General features: G+C 41.8%; 1 protein-coding gene across 3 annotated transcripts in view; it reads right to left on the minus strand.

Annotated features, from left to right (window-relative positions):
- Positions 1-1,449: 1,449 nt before the first annotated feature.
- IKZF3 (IKAROS family zinc finger 3) overlaps positions 1,450-21,574 on the minus strand; it is a 91,905-nt gene continuing 71,780 nt past the window's right edge. For 2 of the 3 annotated variants that reach the window (XM_041723715.1, XM_041723716.1), the window contains 2 exons: positions 20,072-20,188; positions 1,450-7,741 (listed from right to left, as the gene is read on the minus strand). In XM_041723715.1, the coding sequence (XP_041579649.1) occupies positions 7,038-7,741; positions 20,072-20,188 (821 nt within the window). In that variant the 3' untranslated portion in view covers positions 1,450-7,037. Of the gene's footprint in view, positions 7,742-20,071; positions 20,189-20,302; positions 20,831-21,574 lie in introns of those variants that run through there. The other variant, XM_041723717.1, reaches the window with a different exon arrangement.

The raw sequence follows: 21,574 nt of genomic DNA on the forward strand, positions 1-21,574 counted from the left end.
CTGAGGAAGGCCACATACCACTCTCTCTAAGGCTGAGAATCAGCTACCCAGAAGCCACTTTTCAATGTAGTTAGTGTTATAATACAAAGGCAGGCTGCCACACAATTCCTCTCTCCCTGCCCTGAGTGCTGAGACTGCAAAGCCTGCTGGAGAGCCTCCAAATAATCTGATGCTGCAGGGAGGGAGTTGGTGCTGAGTAGAGAGCCAGAGGAAGTTGCCACCAACCAGGTCCCACCTTTGCTAATCCTAAACTTCAGAAATGGCTTTTTCCTGCCTCTCTCACAAAGGAGGGGAAAGGGAAGGTGTTCTGGAGGAGGCTGAGCAGAAGGTCAGATCACCTCCCAGACTCTGGTCTGACATGTTCTAAGAGAGAACAGAAGATACCAAGACAGGGAGAAAGCTAAATAATCTCTATGCCATTCTCCTAGGACTTTCTCCTCAGCACTTTAGGTTTGGGCCCCCAAGTATCTTAAGACTATATTTAAATGCAGCTGAGGCACCTGAGTAGCTCCATTGGTAGAGCATGTGGCTTTTTGAAAATAATTTATTTATTTAAAGATTTTATTTATTTATTCATGAGAGAGACACACACACAGACAGGCAGAGACACAGGCAGAGGGAGAAGCAGGCTCCTCGAGGGGAGCCCGATGTGGGACTCGATCCCAGTACTCTGGGACCATGTCCTGAGCCGAAAGCACTCAATAGCTGAGCCATCCAGGCACCCCTCTTTTTTTTTTTTTTTTTTTTTTTAAAGATTTATGAGAGAGAGGCAGAGGGAAAAGCAGGCTCCATGCAGGGAGCCCAATGTGGGACTCGATCCTGGAACTCTGGGATCACGCCCTGAGCTGAAGGCAGACACTCAACTGCTGAGCCACCGAGGTGCCTCCAGAGCATGTGACTCTTGACCTTAGGGTTTAATTTTGAGCCCCACGTGCGGTGTAGAGATTACTTAAAATCTTAAAAAAAAAAAAAAAAAAAAAGTAAAAAAGAAAAACGTGTGGCTGCGTTTAGTGACTGCACTTGATTTTTCCAAATTCCTAAGAAACTTGGATGTTTCTGAGACCCCAGACATGAAAAAGCCAGGACTTGCCTGTCTTCTAGAAAGAACCTTTGGTGGGAGCAAGGGCAGAGCTGTGTCTTGGAATTGAGAGATACTGCAGGGTTGATCCTGCCAAATCCAGTCCCCAACTTTCTCTGGTCCCCTTAGTGAACTAAGGGCCAGTGGAACCAGAACCCGACTCTAGGAGTATGGGAGCAACAGCAGGATGCCAACGGCAGGCTCAGCAAGGCATCAGAACAGATGTCTTATTCAGTGATAATTTCATTTACCTTGGTACTTGGACTTTAAGAAATAGCCAGAGGGGCTAAATTAAGAAAATAGTCCTAGAGACAGAATTAAACTCTTCCATTTTCTGACAACTACAAAGGATAGGCATGCACAATGACTAATTTTAAACACACCAGTATTTTTTTTTATTTTTCAGTGTAAAAATCAAACATGATAAAGAAACCTCGAAAACTATTAGCAGTTTTTTTTTTTTTTTTTTTTTTTTTTTTACTGTGACGACGCACTCATTATGGTTCTGGCAGGGTTATAGCATTGCTACATTTCAGAAGCTGACTTTCTTTAAAGAGTCTTTACAGAGGAGTAGGATACCTTACGGTACTCCAAATGGTTGGTGGACTGTGGGTAAAATTCAAGAGGAGTTAAGAGGGAAGGTCACTGCTGAGCAGGGAGGGCATTTCTGAGAAACCCAGATGAGAATGCTATGAGCATAGGCCATGTCAAAACCACTCGGTAAGGTCTCCCTCCCTTCCTCTTGGGGAGAAGGCCACCCTGAGCCCCTTTGAACCCCCAAACCAGGTTCCCTTCTTCCCCTGTCATTCTGCAGACAAGGGTCATCCACAGACCACACGTGTGGTGGCTTTGGCAACCAGAAATTAAAAATAAGCTATGGTTTTTCCAGTAGCCAAAATGATCCCTCACCAAAGCTCATAGATGAGAACCTGAGCATGCAAAACCACAGTCTGGGTGAAGGGATGTCTGCTTTTCAAATGATCTGCTAATTCTTTGCAACCCACAGTAATTTGGTTTCTGTGAACCCACAGAAGCAGGCCCACCTAAAAGGGTTTTGTCTGCTAACCTGGAAAAGTCCTTGTATAAATGAGTCACTGGCAATGGGATCATTTTTAAGGCTGCCCCATTTTCCTAATATGTTAAAATGTTTGTTCTCAAGTCTTTTTAGGAGAGGAAGGAGCAAAGTAGCTTCAGAAGCTAGGCCTCACAGATGTGTGGCACAGGCTTGGGAGAAGGGGGTTGGTTGATATTATGGGACTGCACTCCGGGCTTTTTAGAGGAGGGTGGATAGGGAGATGGAGAGTGAGGACCATTTGAGGAAACTCTTAAATTACTTGGGGAGTTAATAATTGAGAGCTGATGAGACAAGGAGGGAGCAAAGCCATTCTACTTCCCTGGCTGCAATGCCGTGAAGGGTCTGTACCATGAGGTTCACTTGTATTGGTTCTAACAGTCAGCAATATTCTTTACTCTTACTCATTAAAATAGCATGATGGAGACTGTGTGTTAGAGATCAGACGCCTCCACTGCCTTCTGAATTACTGAACTGTGATCCTAGTACGGCCTTTGAATATTTCCATGTCTTTAAATCCACATACCATACATATAGTGGAAAATTTGTAACCATCCAAAATACACCTCCCCTCCCCGTCAAGTAACATCATCTCGTAGACAAAATTACATAAAATATCATAACATCCTTGGGAGGTAGATATTATGTCCTTACATTTTTTAAAATCAAACATTAACATTCCATTTTCAAGTGATAACTCAATCGATATCAATGTACATGACACTCCAGTCTTGTAATATTCAGAGGAAACTTGCATTCAACTTTTTCAAAGTGCAAAGATCTGTTTATCATGTTGACAGCATGTTGGGGTACACACTATCTACAGGTTGGGTGAATGGAGCTACAGTCTTGTGTTCTGAGCTTAGGCAAGTCTAAAGCCTACTCTTTTCCTCTAGGCTCTTCTGAGTCCACACTTAGAGGCAGCAGTGCCCAGTCCTGGGTTCACTGATCATTCACAGAGCCATTCGGTCCTTCAGCTTTAGAGAACAGAATCTTTTTCCTAGGGTGTCCCAGGTCTAGCCTTTAGTTTCAGGCCAAAATTGTCTTCTTGCCAGGCACTTAAGTCCCAAATCCATTCTGTTTTTCTGAACTCTGTCTATAGGGAGAGATTCTCTGATCTATACTCTCTGAGCATAAAAATAACTTCCAATTCTTTAAAAGAGATTATCACTGTATATCTCTTCTCTTCTGCACAGCCTGATAGTATTTTCTAGGACAAAATTTTCCTCACTCTACTTTTTCTCTTCTTGAGCTCATAATATCAATTCCAAGTTTTTGTGAAAACGCTTGCCTGTTTCTGAGGATTCAAATCTTGAGTGGCCTGGAGTTTCCAAATCTCCACTAGAGATAAATGAACCTATTCTCTGTGGGGTACACTTTAAAGTTAGGACTCTAAGCATTTAAAACATTTCCATTACGGTCTTACTGCCTATGCTTGGATATGTATCAGCAGTAACGCTTTTTCCTTTAAAACATGCTAAATCTCACATTTAGCAGAGAGGAAAAAGCAGAGGAGGAGAATAAGAACAGTGATACAGAGACTACTTGGAAAAACTTTATGTTGGTGTGAGATTTGTTCATAACACAGTGTTTCAACTAAGCAAAATTTTGTGTTTTTTTCTTTGCAAAAGAAATCTGAGGTCATTTTATATCTGGGCCACTGTGAGTATGGACCTAGCAAAATGTTAAGCACTGCATTTAAAAGGTGAGAAACGTTGTCACTGACAAAGTCAGAAGCTGAGTCAGGAACAGCTCAGAATGGGTAACAGGGCATAAGATTAGTTAGCTTATCTGTGTCAAGGCAAGTATCTTTTAGGGAGAATGACTTAAAGAACCTAAAAGCTAATGGGTTTATCAATATCTTTTTTGCCCTGGTGGTGGTGGTGGAGGGTAATGGGGAAGACACTTCTGTTTAGTTCTCTGCCAGTAGGAAATACCTGTGCAATGATTCAAGTGAGGTGATAAGGAATATCTGGAGAGCCAGTTCTCTTCCCTTTCTCCCTCACTCCAATTCTGTCACCTTGGCTGCAAGGAACTTCTCCTGGGGTTGGTTGTTCCTTGAATTGTGGCCTCCTGGTGTGTGGTGGGAAATGATGGAGAGCCCAGACCTATGAGGTGCATGTCAGAGGGACTCTGACTGAGAAAGGAAATGTGCTGCCTGAAGCTGCTGCAGGACCTCACTGTCCAACATGGCCAGATGTGAATCCTGACTCTCTCCTTCTTTCTAAGGGATTTTGCTAAGATTCTCCTTCCCCCTGTCCTCTCCTTCCCACCCCCCCGCCCCACCCAGCAAGGGCGAAGGGCTTTTGTATAAGGGGTACCTATAGAAGGAAATGTTTACCTGTGTGGTGGCAACCACTACATACTACCTGGTTTGACTTTAGGATTTAAAAACATGGAATTTGCACATACAAATTTTCTCTGGACTTGGTGTGCTGCGGTCTAGTCCCAGAATGCTACAGTGAAAGTAGCATTTGTGAGTGGTGACCCCACTTAGAAAACTGACCTCTGAAGAATGGAAATAATCTGTTAGTCACAGGGAAAATGAGGGTCATGTCTGCAAAAAAGTCCCTAGGTTAGTGGGATGGGCCTCTTTCATTATCTTAAGGTGCAAAAGTTGGTTTCTTCAGAAAGACTTTTCCACAGCTCTGTTGGAAATGTTCACTTTCCCTAGCTTTCTCTCCAACTAATACTTGCTTCCAAATTCTCTTTCTTTTGTCCTCTGAAGAGTCAACAGGATGTGTGGCATTTCAAGAGTATAATGAGCAGCTCCTTTGCCACAATGGGTGTCAGCAACCTGGCGTAGCTTGGAGTCTAGGATTACAGAAATACAGTGACATGCTGAAGACTATGCACTGAAATACATCTAGTCTTTTAGCTAAAATCTCAAACATGTTGGGACTGTTACCATGGAATTTCACAAAATCTTTTTTTCCTGAGACAGACACCATGTTACATGGAAGGATAAGCCATTTGTGCAGTGTGAGGTGGAACATTTTAATTACTGGCAGCACATAAATTAGTTGAGTTTGAGTCTAATGCCTAAGCCCTTTCAAAATATCAAGGCAGATACATAAAATGTGAATCTACCAGGAATTGGAGATTCTTATTCTTGGCTTTGGTAGAATTGTGCACAAAATTCACTCTTAATTTGTAAATAGGTACCATGAAGTTGTCCCTGGAAGCAGAATTTATTTTCACTAACACCAGTTCTTAAAAAGGGGGGAAAAAAAGGTTTTGGCAAGCAGCTGCAGGTGCCACTCTGTGTATGTACACTTTGGGGCAAGATCAAAATACCTTCCTGTTTTTTGTTCCTCCCACCATCCTCTTCACATTCACAACTCAGTGGTTAAAGGAAAAATTTAACATTACCATTTTCACACCAAAGAAATGTGAAACAGGTATTCATATACATATTCTCCTGCTTAATACATTAAAAGGCTTAAAAGATAATTAGGGTTATAGCATAATCACATAAATTTAAAGCTGGAAGGGACCTTAGAGAGTGTCTAAGCCCAACTCTTATTTTATGGTTGAAGAAACTTAGTTTTAAGAGTTTAGTGATTTGCCCAAAGTCTTTCAGCTAATTAGCAGCCAATATGGAATGCATAAAGATTTTGGGACCCCTACTGCAGTACTAATTTTACAATTATCCCTGCACTTTTCCTTGATAGCATATCACATAATTTAATGATACAGCTGGCCAGTACATCTGCAGAACCAAGATCTGACTTTCAGGAATCTTTTTGGCATACAGCAGCTCCACTTAAAACAGGGAGAAAAACCCAGTTTGATCAAGGGAGAACCTGTCAGCAGAGGTATGTCCCTCTTCACCCCATCAGAAAGCTCAGCACTGACCCAAACAACACTCATGATGTCTGTCCCTATGGGGAGGGGGAGACTAAGTTATGCTTTTTGGATTGTTTGGTGGTTTTCTGTAGAAAAAAAAATCAGCAAGTTTGCTTTGGGTCTGTACACTAATGCTCCATGGAGACCAAAACCTTTCAAGTAGCTGCCCCCACCTCCGGGGTGCTGCTAAACCATTTCCCCTTCAGAGTCCAGTTCTGCCAATCTTGATCACAGGAAATGGATGCCACCATCCATAGCTGACAACTTCCTGGAGTTTCAATGATGCTCTATGTTTAAAACCATCAGTTCTTCTGGTACAGAATTTCTTCTATAGATGATTGGTTTAACCTAAAGCAGCTTTTAAATTGATATGGGAGGGTAAAGGGTAGAAGCAGAAGGATCATGAAATGGCTTGATTTTTTTCCCCTTCTGTGATAAATGGGTCTGCTATTTGGAGACTGGAGTCTTCAGTTACTGGTAACAGATACTTATTTTATGGCTGTTCTTTTCCTTACTATTAGACTCTAATTTGGGATGAGGAGATTATGTCCTAGACTTTCAGTCTGTGTTGAAGAGTGTGGCTTCCCAGGGAGGTTAGCTGGTGAGCTCTTCTTTGTGGCCCCGGGACATATGACCAAAAGACTTTTCCACATATGGAGGATATATCTCAGGAAGAATGTCTCATTCAGCACAACTGGAGGGCTCTTTTGACTGGCAACAAACTCCAAGGACTGCTTGTTCCATTGCTGCAAAAGATAACGACCAAATACTTCACTGGCTTTTAAATGTTATAAAACTTCAAGTCCCTGATGAGAAAACAAATGTCTCACAAAAATGATAGCATGATATATCTGCAAACAATTTCTGAATGAAGAACAGTGTTTCCCTGTTGCCCATGTGAACATGACCCTTTGGACACTAAAAATAGTATGGGAATGAGTTTGGAACTGAGTTTGGAGAATAATTCGTTATGTGGGGTGTCGGTTTTTACAAATGATGTCGAACACTCAGGCGTAAATCATCTCTGGGACCAGATGTTCACTTCAGCATGGCTCTGTGCTCTCCTCTGGCTATGTGAGATGAGAATTCATACCGATCATGGCTTCTATATCCACACATGTTACACTCAAAAGGGTCACGAAAGCCGTGGCAACCCATGTGAATAGTGAACATCACGTAATCCAGGAAGAGGACTCGACAGTGGTCACACCGATACACATCCATCACCTCCCCTTCTTTGTTGATCACTTTGATGGAGTCCCTTGGACAGATAGGTGGGGGCTTGAGGAGTTCATAAGAGCGGGGGATCTCCTTCAGAAGTGGCATCCCATTGCGGGCCCGAGGGGGGACCATGTGATTTTGCTGGTAGATGTGATTCTGGCGTTCTTCATGATTGCTATCAGTGTCCGTGGAGTCATGGCCACTATTGTTGGGGGAGAGGCCTCTTTCAGAAGGCAGGCTCTTCTCTGGCAAGTGGATATTCTTCTTTTCCAGGTCCTGGGGGTTACCATTTGGCATCTCTGCACGGGTGAGGGCTATGGGATACATGCTGCTGATAACTGGAACCATCTCTGATGTGGGAGCAGGTGGGGTCTGGACCAAGGGGCGCAGGGCTTCCGCACCAAGATAGCTGATGGCATTATTGATGGCTTGATCCATTATCCGGGTCTGTATTATCTCACTCTCTTTCTCGTACATATAGCTGGGATTATAGTTGACGTCAAAGCAATGGCGCTTCTCACCTAGAACAAGTGAAAGAAAGAATTACAAGAGGAAGAACAGAAATGCAAAGAGTTTGTAAAAGGATTTTCCAGAGTCCCTGAAAAGGGAGGAAACACATGCCTGTTTAACACCCAGCCAAGGCAGGATGGTTCCAATCGGTGCTGGGGACAGTTGTAAGGGACAGTAACTGACAGCACACGCTTGGACAGTCAAAATAAATTAAGCCAGCAGGCAAAAGGGTGAGTCAGAGATGTCATTAAGTTGAGGCTACAATGTGAGCTGTTTCCACTGCACCCATCAGAGGGGAGTGCTGGAGAAAACAGAGAAAAAGAAGGAAGAGGACACCCGGTCAGGTTCACAGGGAGCCAGGGAGCTACCACTGTGCAGGAGCATGGCCACTTCTGCACTTCAACTGCTCATGGACTCTCAACACTCAATGGATTCCTAAACTGTTATTTTGTTTGTTATTTTCTGCTCGTAATACTAGGGACCCTGGGGGACGGAAGTGCTGCAAGAAGTGAGGACCTCAGCAACTGGCCTCTGCAGCTCTTTAAATAGCTACAGAGGCAGAAAAAATAGCCCCAAACCTCCAATTTACCACTCCCCAAACACATTGTCTCCAGACTGAGATTTAAGTAAAAGAACTTCAAATGTAGAAAGTTTTAGAAAAGCTTTCTTGAAAGATCATGGTCTTTGTCTTTTTCATAAAGTATATTATTCTTTTGCTTGAAAAAACTGTATCATTGATACACATGTGATCATTAGGACCCATCTCACGTTTAACTGAAAAATTTATTTGTGGTCACCCTCTCATACTGCTCATGTCAAACTGCTGAGAAATTCTGAAAACAGAGTTTAGCCACCTTTTGGGTGTGTGGGTGTTGTGTGTTAGAAAACAGAGGCTCTCTGGCCACAGGGAAGCCAGGAGCAAGGGTCTGCAGTGATGGCAGGTGTGCTCCATGGTGAGTGGCTGGCAGAAGGAAGAGAAAGCAGGGAGGATGTGTCAAGTACTGAAAGTGAGGCTAAGGTATCACTGATGTTTTTTCATTCTGTAGACACTAGATTCTGGAGAGATTTACTGAACCATATCCTCTCTTCCGAACCATTCCAAAATGTTATGGTTCCAAAATCTGTCACTGCCATGCACTAAGGGGTCTAATAAAGAAACAACACACACACACACACACACACACACACACACACACACACACACACACAAAAGGGATCAGAAGAACTAGTTCCTGTTCTTGAGGTGTCTCCAAACTAGTGGGAGAGAAACAAGTGGGAATTGGAAAAAAAAATGTTAGAAATTGTGAAAGGGCTACTCTGCTTTGTGGGGACCTTTGATTTTATTATTTTATTTTAAGGATTTTATTTATTTATTTTGAGAGAAAGAGAGCATACAAGCAGGGGAAGGGGCAGAAAGAGAGGGAGAGTGAGAATCTCAAAGAGGTTCTGTGCTGAGTGCGAAGCCCCATGTGGGGGCTCAATCACATGGCCCTGAGATCATGACCTGAGCTGAAATCAACAGTCAGACGCTCAATCAACTGAGCCACTTAGGCATCCCTGATTTTATTCTAAATGCCATATTTGAGGCACTTAAGCAGGGGAGTGATATGTCTTCTGTAAAAAGAATTATAAGACAAGAGTAAGGCAGTTTGGTACAAATTGTGTATTTAAGTGTTAAGGAAATCATAAAATTCAGGAGTACCTGGGGCAGGGAAAGCATTCTTGGAAAACCCAGATTTTGAGAAGTTTTTTTTTTTTTTTTTTTTTTTTTAAGATTTTATTCAGGGCAGTCCCGGTGGCGCAGCGGTTTAGCGTCGCCTGCAGCCCAGGGTATGATCCTGGGGACCCAGGATTGAGTCCCATGTCAGGCTGCCTGCATGGAGCCTGCTTCTCCTTCTGCCTGTGTCTCTGCCTCTCTCTCTAAATAAATAAATCTTTAAAAAAATAAATATTTTATTTATTTATTCATGAGAGACACACAGAGAGGCAGAGACATAGGCAGAGGGAGAAGCAGGCTACTCACAGGGAGTCCGATGTGGGACTTGATCCCAGGATCATGCCCCAAGCCAAAGGCAGACGCTCAACCACTGAGCCACCCAGGCATCCCAAGAAGGGTCTTGATGAACTGGGACAACTTAGATTTTTCCAAGAGGTAGATGAGACATCCTGATAAGAGGGAGGAGCAACCTGAAGGCAAAGAAGTGGGACTACTTCTACTACTACTACTACTACTACTACTACTACTACTACTGGACACAAACAGGGGAGAGTAAGAGAGTCTGGGTGTAGCTATATCAGGAAGTATGAAATATAGCATTTCTCAAACTTCACTCATCCTTCACATTCTGCAACACTGACATCTCAGGATAGTGTCGTGGTTGAGTGCATGAGTTCTTGGATCAGATGGACTGATGCTGGCTCATCAGTTACTGTTTGCATGACCTTGGGCAAGTTACTTGACATGTCTATGGCTCCGAATCCTCATGTGTAACAGGGATTATAATTGTATCTACCTCCCAGGGTCATTGGGAAGTGCTTGGAACAATGCCTGGTACATAGAAAGCACCCAGTAAATGTTAGGGCTTTTTGTTTTGTTGGAATCAGCTCGAATTTTCTCTTTTTTTCTCTCTCTTTTTATTTCTCTAAAATTAATTTGCTTTTTATTATTTTTAAAGATTTTATTTCTTTATTCATGAGAAATACACACACAGAGAGAGAAAGAGAGAGAGACAGAGACATAGGCAGAGGGAGAAGCAGGCTCCATGCAGGTAGCCTGACATGGGACTCAATCCCGAGACTCCAGGATCACGCCCTGTGCTGAAGGCGGCGCTAAACCACTGAGCCACCCAGGCTGCCCTGAATTTGCTTTTTAGGTAAACTTTCTATCACTAATATAAACAGAAGGCTAGACTCACGCACCACAAATAGAAGGTTAACTATGAAAAATAAAAACAAGGAAACAGAGCGATCAAGTTTTGATCAGATACTGTGACTACTTGGAAACAAAGATCCCCTCTCTTTGTCAAAAACAGAGATTACCAAATGTGAGATTTGTATGAAAGAAGACTAACATCAAATTAAATCTAAATCTTTTCCAAAAAAAAAAAAAAAAACCAACCAAACAAAAAACTTTTCCCTTGGAATAATCAGCAAGAATGACAGAGAACTAAAAAATGAAATAATTTTCTTGCCCTATGGGTCTCTGGCACTTTGCATCCCACATTTGGGGGGGTTATTGAAAAAATGTTAATACATAGAGGAACCAAAAGATAGACATTCTGAATGACCAACCACAGGATTTTGGATTTGAACAAAGAGCAAACTGCTTCATGCCCTTGAACAAGGGAGGCTTGTGACAAAATGTTATTTTCAGGTTAATGGAACAGCAAAGTGTAAGACCAGAACAGCAAGGAACTGGAGCCTGAAAGACCAGCTAGAAGATCTAATTGAATAAGATGGATTTGTCTTGCATCCCTACTACCTTAAGGCCAACCTGATAGTTTCTAGACAAATACCTGAGAGAAAAAATCTGCAAACACCCTGCCTTAGCAACTCAATAAAAAGCAACAGGAAATTAGACATGTGCCAAAGTCATCAGTGGTTCTTATTTTAAACTTCCAGATTGGATAAATCTTTGATCAAAGCTATTTGAAGGGGGGAAAAAAAGCTATTTGAAAGAGTGAGGCTGAGAACATGAAAGTCAGCTAAGGTCACAAATTCATTCCTCTGAAAATGACAGAAATTATGAACTTTGGTTTCTTGACCTTTTCAAGGTCACTGATGATTTTCCAGTGTGGCTGGCTCTACTCCACTCTTCAAATACCAGGGGGTCCCTGAGAATCTTTTTATCTTTTTACAGAGAGGTTCCAGAAGGTTTCTGGGGGTAGGACAGGCACATCACAAATTCTGTTTTTATCTTTTCTCCCAAGAGTTTGCTTTACTGAACTAGGCCTACAGTTTCACAGTCTCTACCACCTGCAGCACATGTCAGAAGAGAGCTGAGTGCTAAAGTTGTAAGAGGCAAAACAGTAAGAGGAAAATACACCCCTGGATGAGTGGAAATATCTGACTGAGTTCTGTGGTTAAGGCAGACCATTGTTCATTGTGAAGACAGGAGAGCCTCAGATCTTCACGTGCACGCAACCTGCAATCATCAGATCCCCTCATCTCCGAGTTACGGTAACTTGAGTAGTACAGATGATTATCAGTCACCTGTAGACACGATGACTCAATGTGTATGAAACCCAGAAGGGGTTAGCTACAGTAATTGAAAAGCCAACAGCTCACGTTTCTTTAGTAACATACTCATAAAAAAGGTTAGTCAAACCACAAGCGTATAACTTCTCCCAAACCTGCACGGAGCCTCTAGTCCAGCTTGTAGTCAAAATCGTACCACACCTTTGAATGATTAATGATAGCAGCTTCAGGCTGAATTAGAGGTTTCCTTCTGATGAAAGTACAACTGGCAAAAGCAAGTCCTGAGTTTAGGAACCAGGGCCATTCCTTACCTGTGCTTCTTTTTTAAAGGTGTCAATCCCTAGACTTTGGAAATTCTAAACTGAGCAGCCGCCTGACTTGAATTGCTGCAATGTGGTGAGGGTATATGTAAGTGTTGTCTTTTTTTTTTTTTTCTTAAGATTTTATTTATTTATTCATGAGAGACACACAGAGAGAGGCAGAGACATAGGCAGAGGGAGATGTAGGCTCCCCAAAGGGAACTCGATCCCAGGACCCTGGGGTCACAACCCGAGCCAAAGGCAGACTCTCAACCACTGAGCCACCCAGGTGCCCCTGGTTGTTGTCTTCTAAGTGCCAACTTGAAAGTACAGAATCACCACTTAGAGCTAAAAGGGACCTTAACTGAACACGTGGATTCAGACCTCTGCTTCTGGGGTCAAGTGACAAGATCCACCACTCTAATGTTTACCTCTGGTTTTTATACTTCACACTACCTAGCACTGTGCCTTATACATAATACTCATAAAAATAGCTCCTATTTATTGAGCCTTTATTATGTACTCACTGCTGTCCTAGCTACTTTTTGCATATTCTCTCATTTGCCTAAGATGAATTAGCACCTCTTACTCAGACGAAAAACCTAACCTACAAACAGGTTAACTTGTCAAGGCTGCTTAAGTTGGTAAATGGAGAACTAAGTTGTAATCTAAGGGCCCATATATATCTGCCTGTGTCTGAGCTTTTTTTTTTTTTTTTTAAAGATTTCTTTCTTTCTTTCTTTCTTTCTTTCTTTCTTTCTTTCTTTCTTTCTCTCTCTCTCTCTCTCCTCTTTCTTTCTTTCTTTCTTTCTTTCTTCTTTCTTTCTTTCTTTCTTTCTTTCTTTCTTTCTTTCTTTCTTTTTCTTTCTTTCTTTCTTTTGGAATAGGGAGGGAAAGGTGTAGAGAGAGAAGGAGAGAAAGGGTCTTAAGCAGACTCCACACTGGGTGGGGCTTGATTCCGCAACTCTGAGATCATGACCTGAGCTGAAATCAAGAGTCAGATGCTTAACTGACTGGGCCACCCAGGCACCCCTGTGTTTGAGAATAAATTATTGTTTCCTGACTGCTACCTTGCCCATGGCTGCACAATCCCACCACTGGCAGTGACTTCAGATTCTCTGCTGGGATGGTCCCCATAAGCAGTGGACAAGCAACTATGCTTTGTTCCATATGGACCAGCACCATGCATTCAAGAAGTATTTATGATGCACAGAGTTGTGATGTCTGTAAGTGCTTAACAGAATGCCTGGCATATGTAAGCACTCAATAAGTGGTAGATATATATATATTTTTAATTTACTTGAGAGAGAGGGAGTGTACAGAGGGAGAGGGAGAGTGAGAAGCAGATTCCCTCCTGAGCAGAGAGCCTCATGTGGGGCTTGATCCCACAACCCCAAGATTGTGAACTGAGCCAAAGGCAGATGCTTAACCGACTGAGCCACCCAAGTACTCCTATATCTTTTATTATTATTATTAGCCTCAAATCATGTTAGGTACTTTGAGGAGTACAAATATAATTGCAGTCCAGGAGATGCAGCATTTATACAATTTCATTGCAAATTAGTACCCCAAACGCTATGTGGTAGAACAAAGTATAGAGTAGTCAAGAAAGTGAAGAGATAAAAATATGGACAGCTTCTCAATATGCCATGTAATGCAGGACAAATATTAACTTTTTTTTTTTAAGTCTGCTTGTAAGTGATGGTGGTGAAGACAGTTCTATATATTACAAAAAACTGTGACAGTGATGGTAGTGAAGACAGTTCTACATATCACAAAAAACTTAAACTTTTTTTTTAAAGATTTTATTTATTTATTCATGAGAGACACAGAGAGAGAGACAGAGACAGAGACATAGGCAGAGGGAGAAGCAGGCTCCTTGCAGGGAGCCTGATGTGGGACTATATCCTGGAACCCAGGGATCACGCCCTGAGCCGAAGGCAGATGCTCAACCACTGAACCACTCAGGCATCCCAAAACTGTTAAACTTGCCTGAGTACAGGGGAAGAACAGAGCAGAGAGAGAATTCAGGAGATTATGGAATGTAGACCACATACACTTTTTTTAAAAAGATTTATTTATTGGGGTGCCTGCTGGCTCAGTCAGTTAGGCGTCTTTTGGATCAGGTCATGATTTCAGGATCCTGGGATAGAGCCCCATGTTGGGCTTCCTGCTTAGCAGGGGGTCTGCTTCTTCCTCTCCCTCTGCCCCTCCCCCTACTCTTACTCTCTCCCTCTCTTTCTCAAATAAATAAAATCTCTTTAAAAATTTTAAAAATGTATTTATTTATTTGAGAGAGAGAGAGAGAGAGCGAGCACGGAGTTGCAGAGGGAGAAGGAGAGTCCCAAGCAGACTCCTTGCTGAACATGCAGCCCTACTCAGGGCTCCATCTTACAACCTGAGATCAGGTCCCAAGCTGCAACCAACAGGTGGATGCCTAATAGACTGTGCCACCTAGGCACCCTAACCATGTGTACTTTCTATTTTTTTAAAAATTTTTATTTATTTATGATAGTCACACACACACACAGAGAGAGGCAGAGACATAGGCAGAGGGAGAAGCAGGCTCCATGCACGGGGAGCCCGATGTGGGACTCAATCCCGGGTCTCCAGGATCGCGCCCTGGGCCAAAGGCAGGCGCCAAACCGCTGCGCCACCCAGGGATACCCCATGTGTACTTTCAAAGGCAGATGTGAGGGAGGGCATTCCAGGCAGACAGCATGGACAGAACGATTACATACAAGAGGGAAAGTATTACATAGAAGTGTGAGTAGTTCACTGTGGCTGAATTAAAAGATCAGTTGGCTGAAATGATAAAATTAGAAAAGGTACCTTGGAGACAGATTGTACAAGGCTCAGAACACCTGGGTGGTTCAGATTTTATTCCAATGGGAAGCCATTGAAAGGGTTTTTTGAAGGGGGGATGATTTGAACTTTAGAAAGATAACACATTTCCACTATTACAGGCATACAGGCATCATGAGGGGTGATGAGCAATGTTCAGGTTTTATGTTTCTGCAAGTCACTGAAATGTACTTGCCCTACCTTCCTACCATATCCCATGTGTATTATTGCTTACTCTTACTGCAAGCACATGTTCGATAAAAGGAGGGAGGGGCAAGTAAGGAGGTTAAATGAAATATCTGTGAGGTAATGGCTCTGATCTCAAGCTCAATGAGACTAAAGTGACTAACATTTCTTCCAGGAGGAGGAAAGTAGAAGGGAGCCATAGAACAGGCAGGAAGGGGAGCAAACACAGAGAGAGCCATGGGGTGGGGGGTGGAGGAGAGGAAAATTGAGTTGGAGACCGTGTTTTGTTGCTGCAGAAGCCCTGTCCTTTGTGAGAGGTGCTATTTGGATGTCATTGGTCCTGACGGAGTCACCAGGGGAATACTTTTTAAAAAGATTTTATTTATTTATTCATGAGAAACAGAGAGAGAGAGAGAGAGAGAGAGAGGCGCAGAGACATAGGCAGAGGGAGAAGTAGACTCCCTATGGGGAGCCCGATGCGGGACTCGATCCCAAGACTCCAGGATCACACCCTGAGCTGAAGGCTGGTGCTCAACCACTGAGCCACCCAGGTGCCCCAGGGGAAGACTTATTCTCTCAAGAAAACACACTCCTGAGGGAGAATAACTGCCCTTCTTCAGGGGTTTTTTCTTCCAGCAGCTTACATTGACTACACTCCTCCCTATCCAAAGACCTGGTGCAGCACACATGACCCCACTGCTCAGGGGGACCTCCAGGGAAGGAGGCTTTGGCTCCACTATTGGACCTTGGATAGCAGTGTGTAACAAGGTCCCAGTCCTGACTCTGCTCTGTCACCCACTAGCTGTATCTCTTCATCTCTCCATCCTCCCTTCTTCCTTGGGACAAGAACTTTGCTGGGTATTCCTGATATCTCTTCAAGTTCTAATATGCTAGGATTCTGTAATACTTATAGGATTATAGATTTCAGCCCTTTGAGAAGGAGTGGGAGAAGATACGTTTTGCTGTTAGAAATGGGTATTCAAACTGCTTCCTGTAGTTCTGTTAACCAAAGCAGACAATTTCTCATTAGTTACTTCACAGAGAGAATCGATGGTGTTTGTTGAAGTGTCAAAACCTCACTAAACATGTTTACCACGGGTGAGTGAGATCTTTTTTCATGTTCTTTTCAACATAAAAACTTCCTTTAATAAAATAATACATAAAATTAAAAATAATAAGGAGATGCTATGGTAACCACTTTGGTTGAAATAACACATCTGTTTTTGGAGAAAGAATGAAAATCAGAAAAAGAAATATGCAGAAATGTAGTCATTTTCCTCCTCCCTCCAGGAGAGAAATCTGGCCTCTATTTTGAGCCAAGTATTTGAAGATGGCCTAGTTAGAAGTCTAGTCAAACAAGTTTATAACAGAAGAATAAGATGCAGAAAAGGACAACTCTTAAAAGGCTAGGTGCTAAAAGTAAGCCGTTGTGTCCTTCGAAAAGAGCAACGAAGAACTATTTTGATGATGTAAAGATGCCGACATCTAATGAATGCATGTCAATTTATGTCCTAAATACAGAGAACAAAACAAAATTTCTTGGAGAATTAGGAAAAATGGCTTTATTTTTCTTCTATGTGGGCAATTTAATTTTATTCTTACTTTTCAACAAAGGCATGTTTCTGTGTTTCTAAATGCACTTAGAGGGCACCTGGGTGACTCAGCCGGTTAAGCTTCTGCCTTTGGCTCAGGTCATGATCTCAGAGTCCTGGGATCCGGCCCTACATAGGGCTTCCTGCTCAAAGGGAGAAGGCCTCTCCCTCTCCATCTATCTGCCTCTCGCCCAGCTCATGCTCTCTCTTGCATTCTCTCTCTCAAATAAATAACTAAATAAAATCTTAAAAAAAATAAGTGCAGTTAGACTTAACCCAATCTTGTCCCTCTTCCTCAATTCATCTCTAATTTGTGAAAAAAGCTACCTACTGGTAATTCTCTTTAGCCTTCTGGGAAAGTAACAGGTTGACCTGATGGTATAATTTCACCTTTACCCTCATAGTTCAAGAGGTCAGGGAAGCCAAGGTTGGTCTGAGTGCTGTGCAACTGTCAGCAAGGATTAAAGAGAGTGACTCATTCTTCCTTCACACTTTACCCTTTGCCATTTCCCTGGCAGCTGAATCTTTTCAGAAAAAGGTGCTTTGGAGAGGAAATATAGGAGACAGACGAGAAGAGGAGGGAAAACATTAGCCCCGTATGTTTTGCAGCACTTTATCCCATACACTGCAGTGTCAAAATGTTCCTTTTTCTCTCCCCAGTATTGCTGTTTTCAATCAAAAAAGTTGACTCCATTAAATGACTCAAGGGGTTTCCTTTATTTAAAAAAAAACTCTAAAAGGAAGGTTCGGGATATAAGCTAATGCTAGAAGTTTAGAACAGGGCTCAGGAACAAGATCATGGGCATGGCAGGGAGCGCTGTTCCCATTTCCCGACCAATGAACAGGGGAAAGAACAAATGAACAAGGAGTAACGCCCTCAGTAAAACAGATGAATGTTGGGTTAATGTAGCTGTTTTATAGATTCTCATTTAACCACACCTTCCTAAAACAAAAACAACTAAAATATATGACATGGTTCATAACATAAACACCTTGTCTGTATAGTCTTGAGAAAACCGTTATCTGAATTTACACATATGGGCTTAAAATCACAAAGTGGTATTCGTAATTGCAGCCTCTGCTAATTCATCTTGCAGACTTGTAGAATGATAGAGCTGGGAGGGACCTTCCCGATCACCTCATCACCTATTCAGTCTCCTCATTTCACAGATGAGTAAACAGAGGCCCAGAAAGGTTATGTGATTTGTCTAAACACACACGGTTAAGAAATGACTGAGCTAGAATCGGAACCTGGGTCATTTGGCTTCAAATCCAGTGTTCTTCCTACTGCGCTATACCACAATTTACCAAACAAAATTTCCCCCAGTTATTCAGAGCCCTGAAGCCTCGAAGTTGCTACCTCAGCTCAAATCAAGAGCTAACTCTACTGGGTTTCCTGATTCCAGCATAGAATGAACATGATGGTTCAGAAGATGAGAGAAATCAGCACCTACAAGCATCTCTCCTCAGTCTGGAAATGGAGTAAAAATCCCCTGGTTACAAGGGTAGCAAATGGAACAGATCCCCAATGCACCAAGCAGAATGGCAAGGACTTGGACATAGGAAACATGTTTTCTGAAACCCACAAAAATACCAAAGCAAGTTTTATTATATTAAGGAGGGTTTTAGCTCAACTGTAGGTGTAGGGCAGCTACAAGGACCAAGCACCTTCTCTCATATGTAAGTTCTCTTAGACCAAAACGCCTTGACCATAATTGGATTGAAATTGAGTCATTTTACATTTTTTTCTTTGCCTATTTCTCCCCATGTCCCTCTCCACACCAAGTACAGCCATTTCTAGAGTCAAAACTTTCCCCAAATTAAATTACAAAGTAAATTACACTCATAGAATAACAAACTCTACTTTCCTTTGTTCTGACTCCAGTCAGAACTTCTTCACAGCAGTCAAGCTCAAAAGATAATATGAGCAATGTCTTAAAATCATGTCTTGGAATCACATTTGATCCACTGCTCCTAAACTCCACATGGAGGCCACTACATGCTCCCTGACATTTCTCACAAAGGAAGATGGTAACAGGGGTGGGGGGTAGGAGAGGTGTATCTCTCTAAACTGAAATGCACCAACTTTATTTAGTCTGACACAATTCTTGAAGTGATTAAAAGGATATGAAAACTTTTCAGCTAATCAAAATTAAAAAAATAAGGCATAAGCACTTAAATAAACATAAATGCCAAGCTAGGTAATTTTGAAATATATGAGTTCTTTCAATATGTCTCTATAATTCACATAAAATGCCTGCCTGTACAAAAATGATCTAGACCAGAATAAAATTTAACCAGGTTTAAAAACCAGGCAGGTATTTAATATCTGTCCTGAAAAGAACCAAGCACAAAAGGACTATAGTAAGACATCCATAGCAAGTATCTTTGGAAAAACAGATTGGCCGTTTTTAAAAAATTCTGCTGGTGTTAAGGGAGGTCTATTTTCGTGTGATAACTATTTTTGTTCAATATCACCAAATTTCAATTTATAGCAAAACTGATGCATTCAATTCAACTGCCCCCTTCACAAATATAAATCTATTTTAAATACGATGGTCACATTTACGTAAACATCTGGAAGAGCTGGGCAAAACATCTCTGCCATTCAGCAATCCTAACACTTAACATAATTCTTTCTTAGCCATCTCATTCTGTTGCATTGTTTGACAATGTGAAAACCGATGGCATAAAAATTAACTCCCTTAAGACAAATGATTGAATCTAGCTTTGTTATTTAAATATCTAATTTTTCAACTTTCTCTTAAAGCCCATCCTCAATTAAATTCAAGAAAGTATGGCAATAAGTTTTAGAACATGAAAAAAGTTGGGGCATGATTACGGAACTAACTTGTAAAATGTAATTACAAAAGGTTACAAAAATGCTATCTCAAACATCTTACTGGTGTCAATTGCATAAACTCTCTCATGCAACATATGTCATTCAGAATAATGAGGAAGGAACAGCATTTTTAACACCAACTCCATTTAGGAAATTGGATATCAAATACTCCCATCTTCAGGAGTTAAGATTATTCAGTTAAAAGATTTTATTCTATTTGCTCTAGCTATCAAAATGAAGCACAAAGAATAAAAGTGTACAATGGAAAACAAATTACCTAATTTTAACAGAGATTAAGGGCCTGTGTAATATATAAGCATCCTATGTTATCTCATTTAAACTATCTGCTAACAACAGCAGGAAAAAGGGTCGTATTCTTACCAATGAATTTCTGAGGCATTGAGCTTTTTCGTTTTGCCACATTGCTTGCTAATCTGTCCAGAACGAGAGCTCTTTCACTTCCCATCTCTGCTTTGATGTGTCTTGCCTCCGCACTTGCTGGTTTGGAAAATGTAAAAAGAAGAGGGAAAAGAACATGGTGATAAATGAGGGAGGAAAGGAAATAAACTGGAAGGAAAAGTGTCAGAGGTCTGATGTACACTCTGTCGTTACCTGTTATTACTGCTCAGATTCTTGCCTGGGGTACCTGCTGTGGTCAGTGAAGCCAGCACCAGGGCACGTTCAAATCTTGCAGTCTTATGCTGAGATGGGAAAGCCCGACCCATCCCCAACCAGTATCTTCATTAGCAAGAGGAAGTATTAAATAAACAGCCTGGACGTGGTTGGTTGCAAAAAGATAGATAGATGGAGATCTTCTAACCCCCGATCAGCCTTCTTTCTGATTCTGAGTAACTGCGTGTGACACCTGCAGACTGATATAATTCTTCTTAACAACTTAAAAAAAAAAAAAGTATGGTGCCCCAGATTTACTGCTCTGTTTATGTTAATAGCACTTTTGAAAATAGATACACTTACCCAGACAGCAAGAAATCTACTCAGTGATTTGTGTATTGAAATTCTGAGTGGTTTTTTTCTTTTCTTTTCTTTTCTTTTCTTTTCTTTTCTTTTCTTTTCTTTTCTTTTCTTCCAGCATGCTCCTTTCAGTTCCTATCTCTTAAATTCTATTTCTCTGGGCTCTGTATTATCTATTTCATATGTTCCTCACATTTCAAACTTGTCTCAGTTAAAATTTCCCTGAGCAACACTTCTGTCTTGAAATTAAAGAGCAATTTGTATAATACATCTTTATATTTCTAATGAACAATGTGAATAAAAACTGCCTAAGAATATGGATTAGTTGTTAATCCACAAATAAACCTTTAAGTGGTGTAGGCCTGTAGTTCTCAGACCTGCCTGTACATTAGAATTAGCTGAAGTGAATGTAGGAAACACTTATGCCCGGGTTCTCCTTCAGATCCTGAAACCAGGATCTCTGGTACAGGTGCCCAGGCCACAGTATTTTTAAAGCTCTCCAGATGATTTTTTTTTTTTAATGATTTTATTTATTCATGAGAGACAGAGAGAGAGAGAGGCGCAGAGACACAGGCAGAGGGAGAAGCAGGCCCCATGCAGGGAGCCTGATGTGGTACTCCATCCCGGGACTCCAGGATCACCCCCTTGGCTGAAGGCAGGCACCAAACTGCTGAGCCACCCAGGGATCCCCTCTCCAGATGATTTTATTTATTTATTTATTTATTTAAAAATTTTTTAGTCTTTTTTTTTTTTATGATAGTCACACACAGAGAGAGAGAGAGAGAGGCAGAGACACAGGCAGAGGGAGAAGCAGGCTCCATGCACCGGGAGCCCGACGTGGGATTCGATCCCGGGTCTCCAGGATCGCGCCCTGGGCCAAAGGCAGGCGCTAAACCACTGCGCCACCCAGGG

Source organism: Vulpes lagopus, chromosome 12 (genome assembly GCF_018345385.1).
Source record: "Vulpes lagopus strain Blue_001 chromosome 12, ASM1834538v1, whole genome shotgun sequence".
Classification (NCBI taxonomy): Eukaryota; Metazoa; Chordata; class Mammalia; order Carnivora; family Canidae; genus Vulpes; species Vulpes lagopus.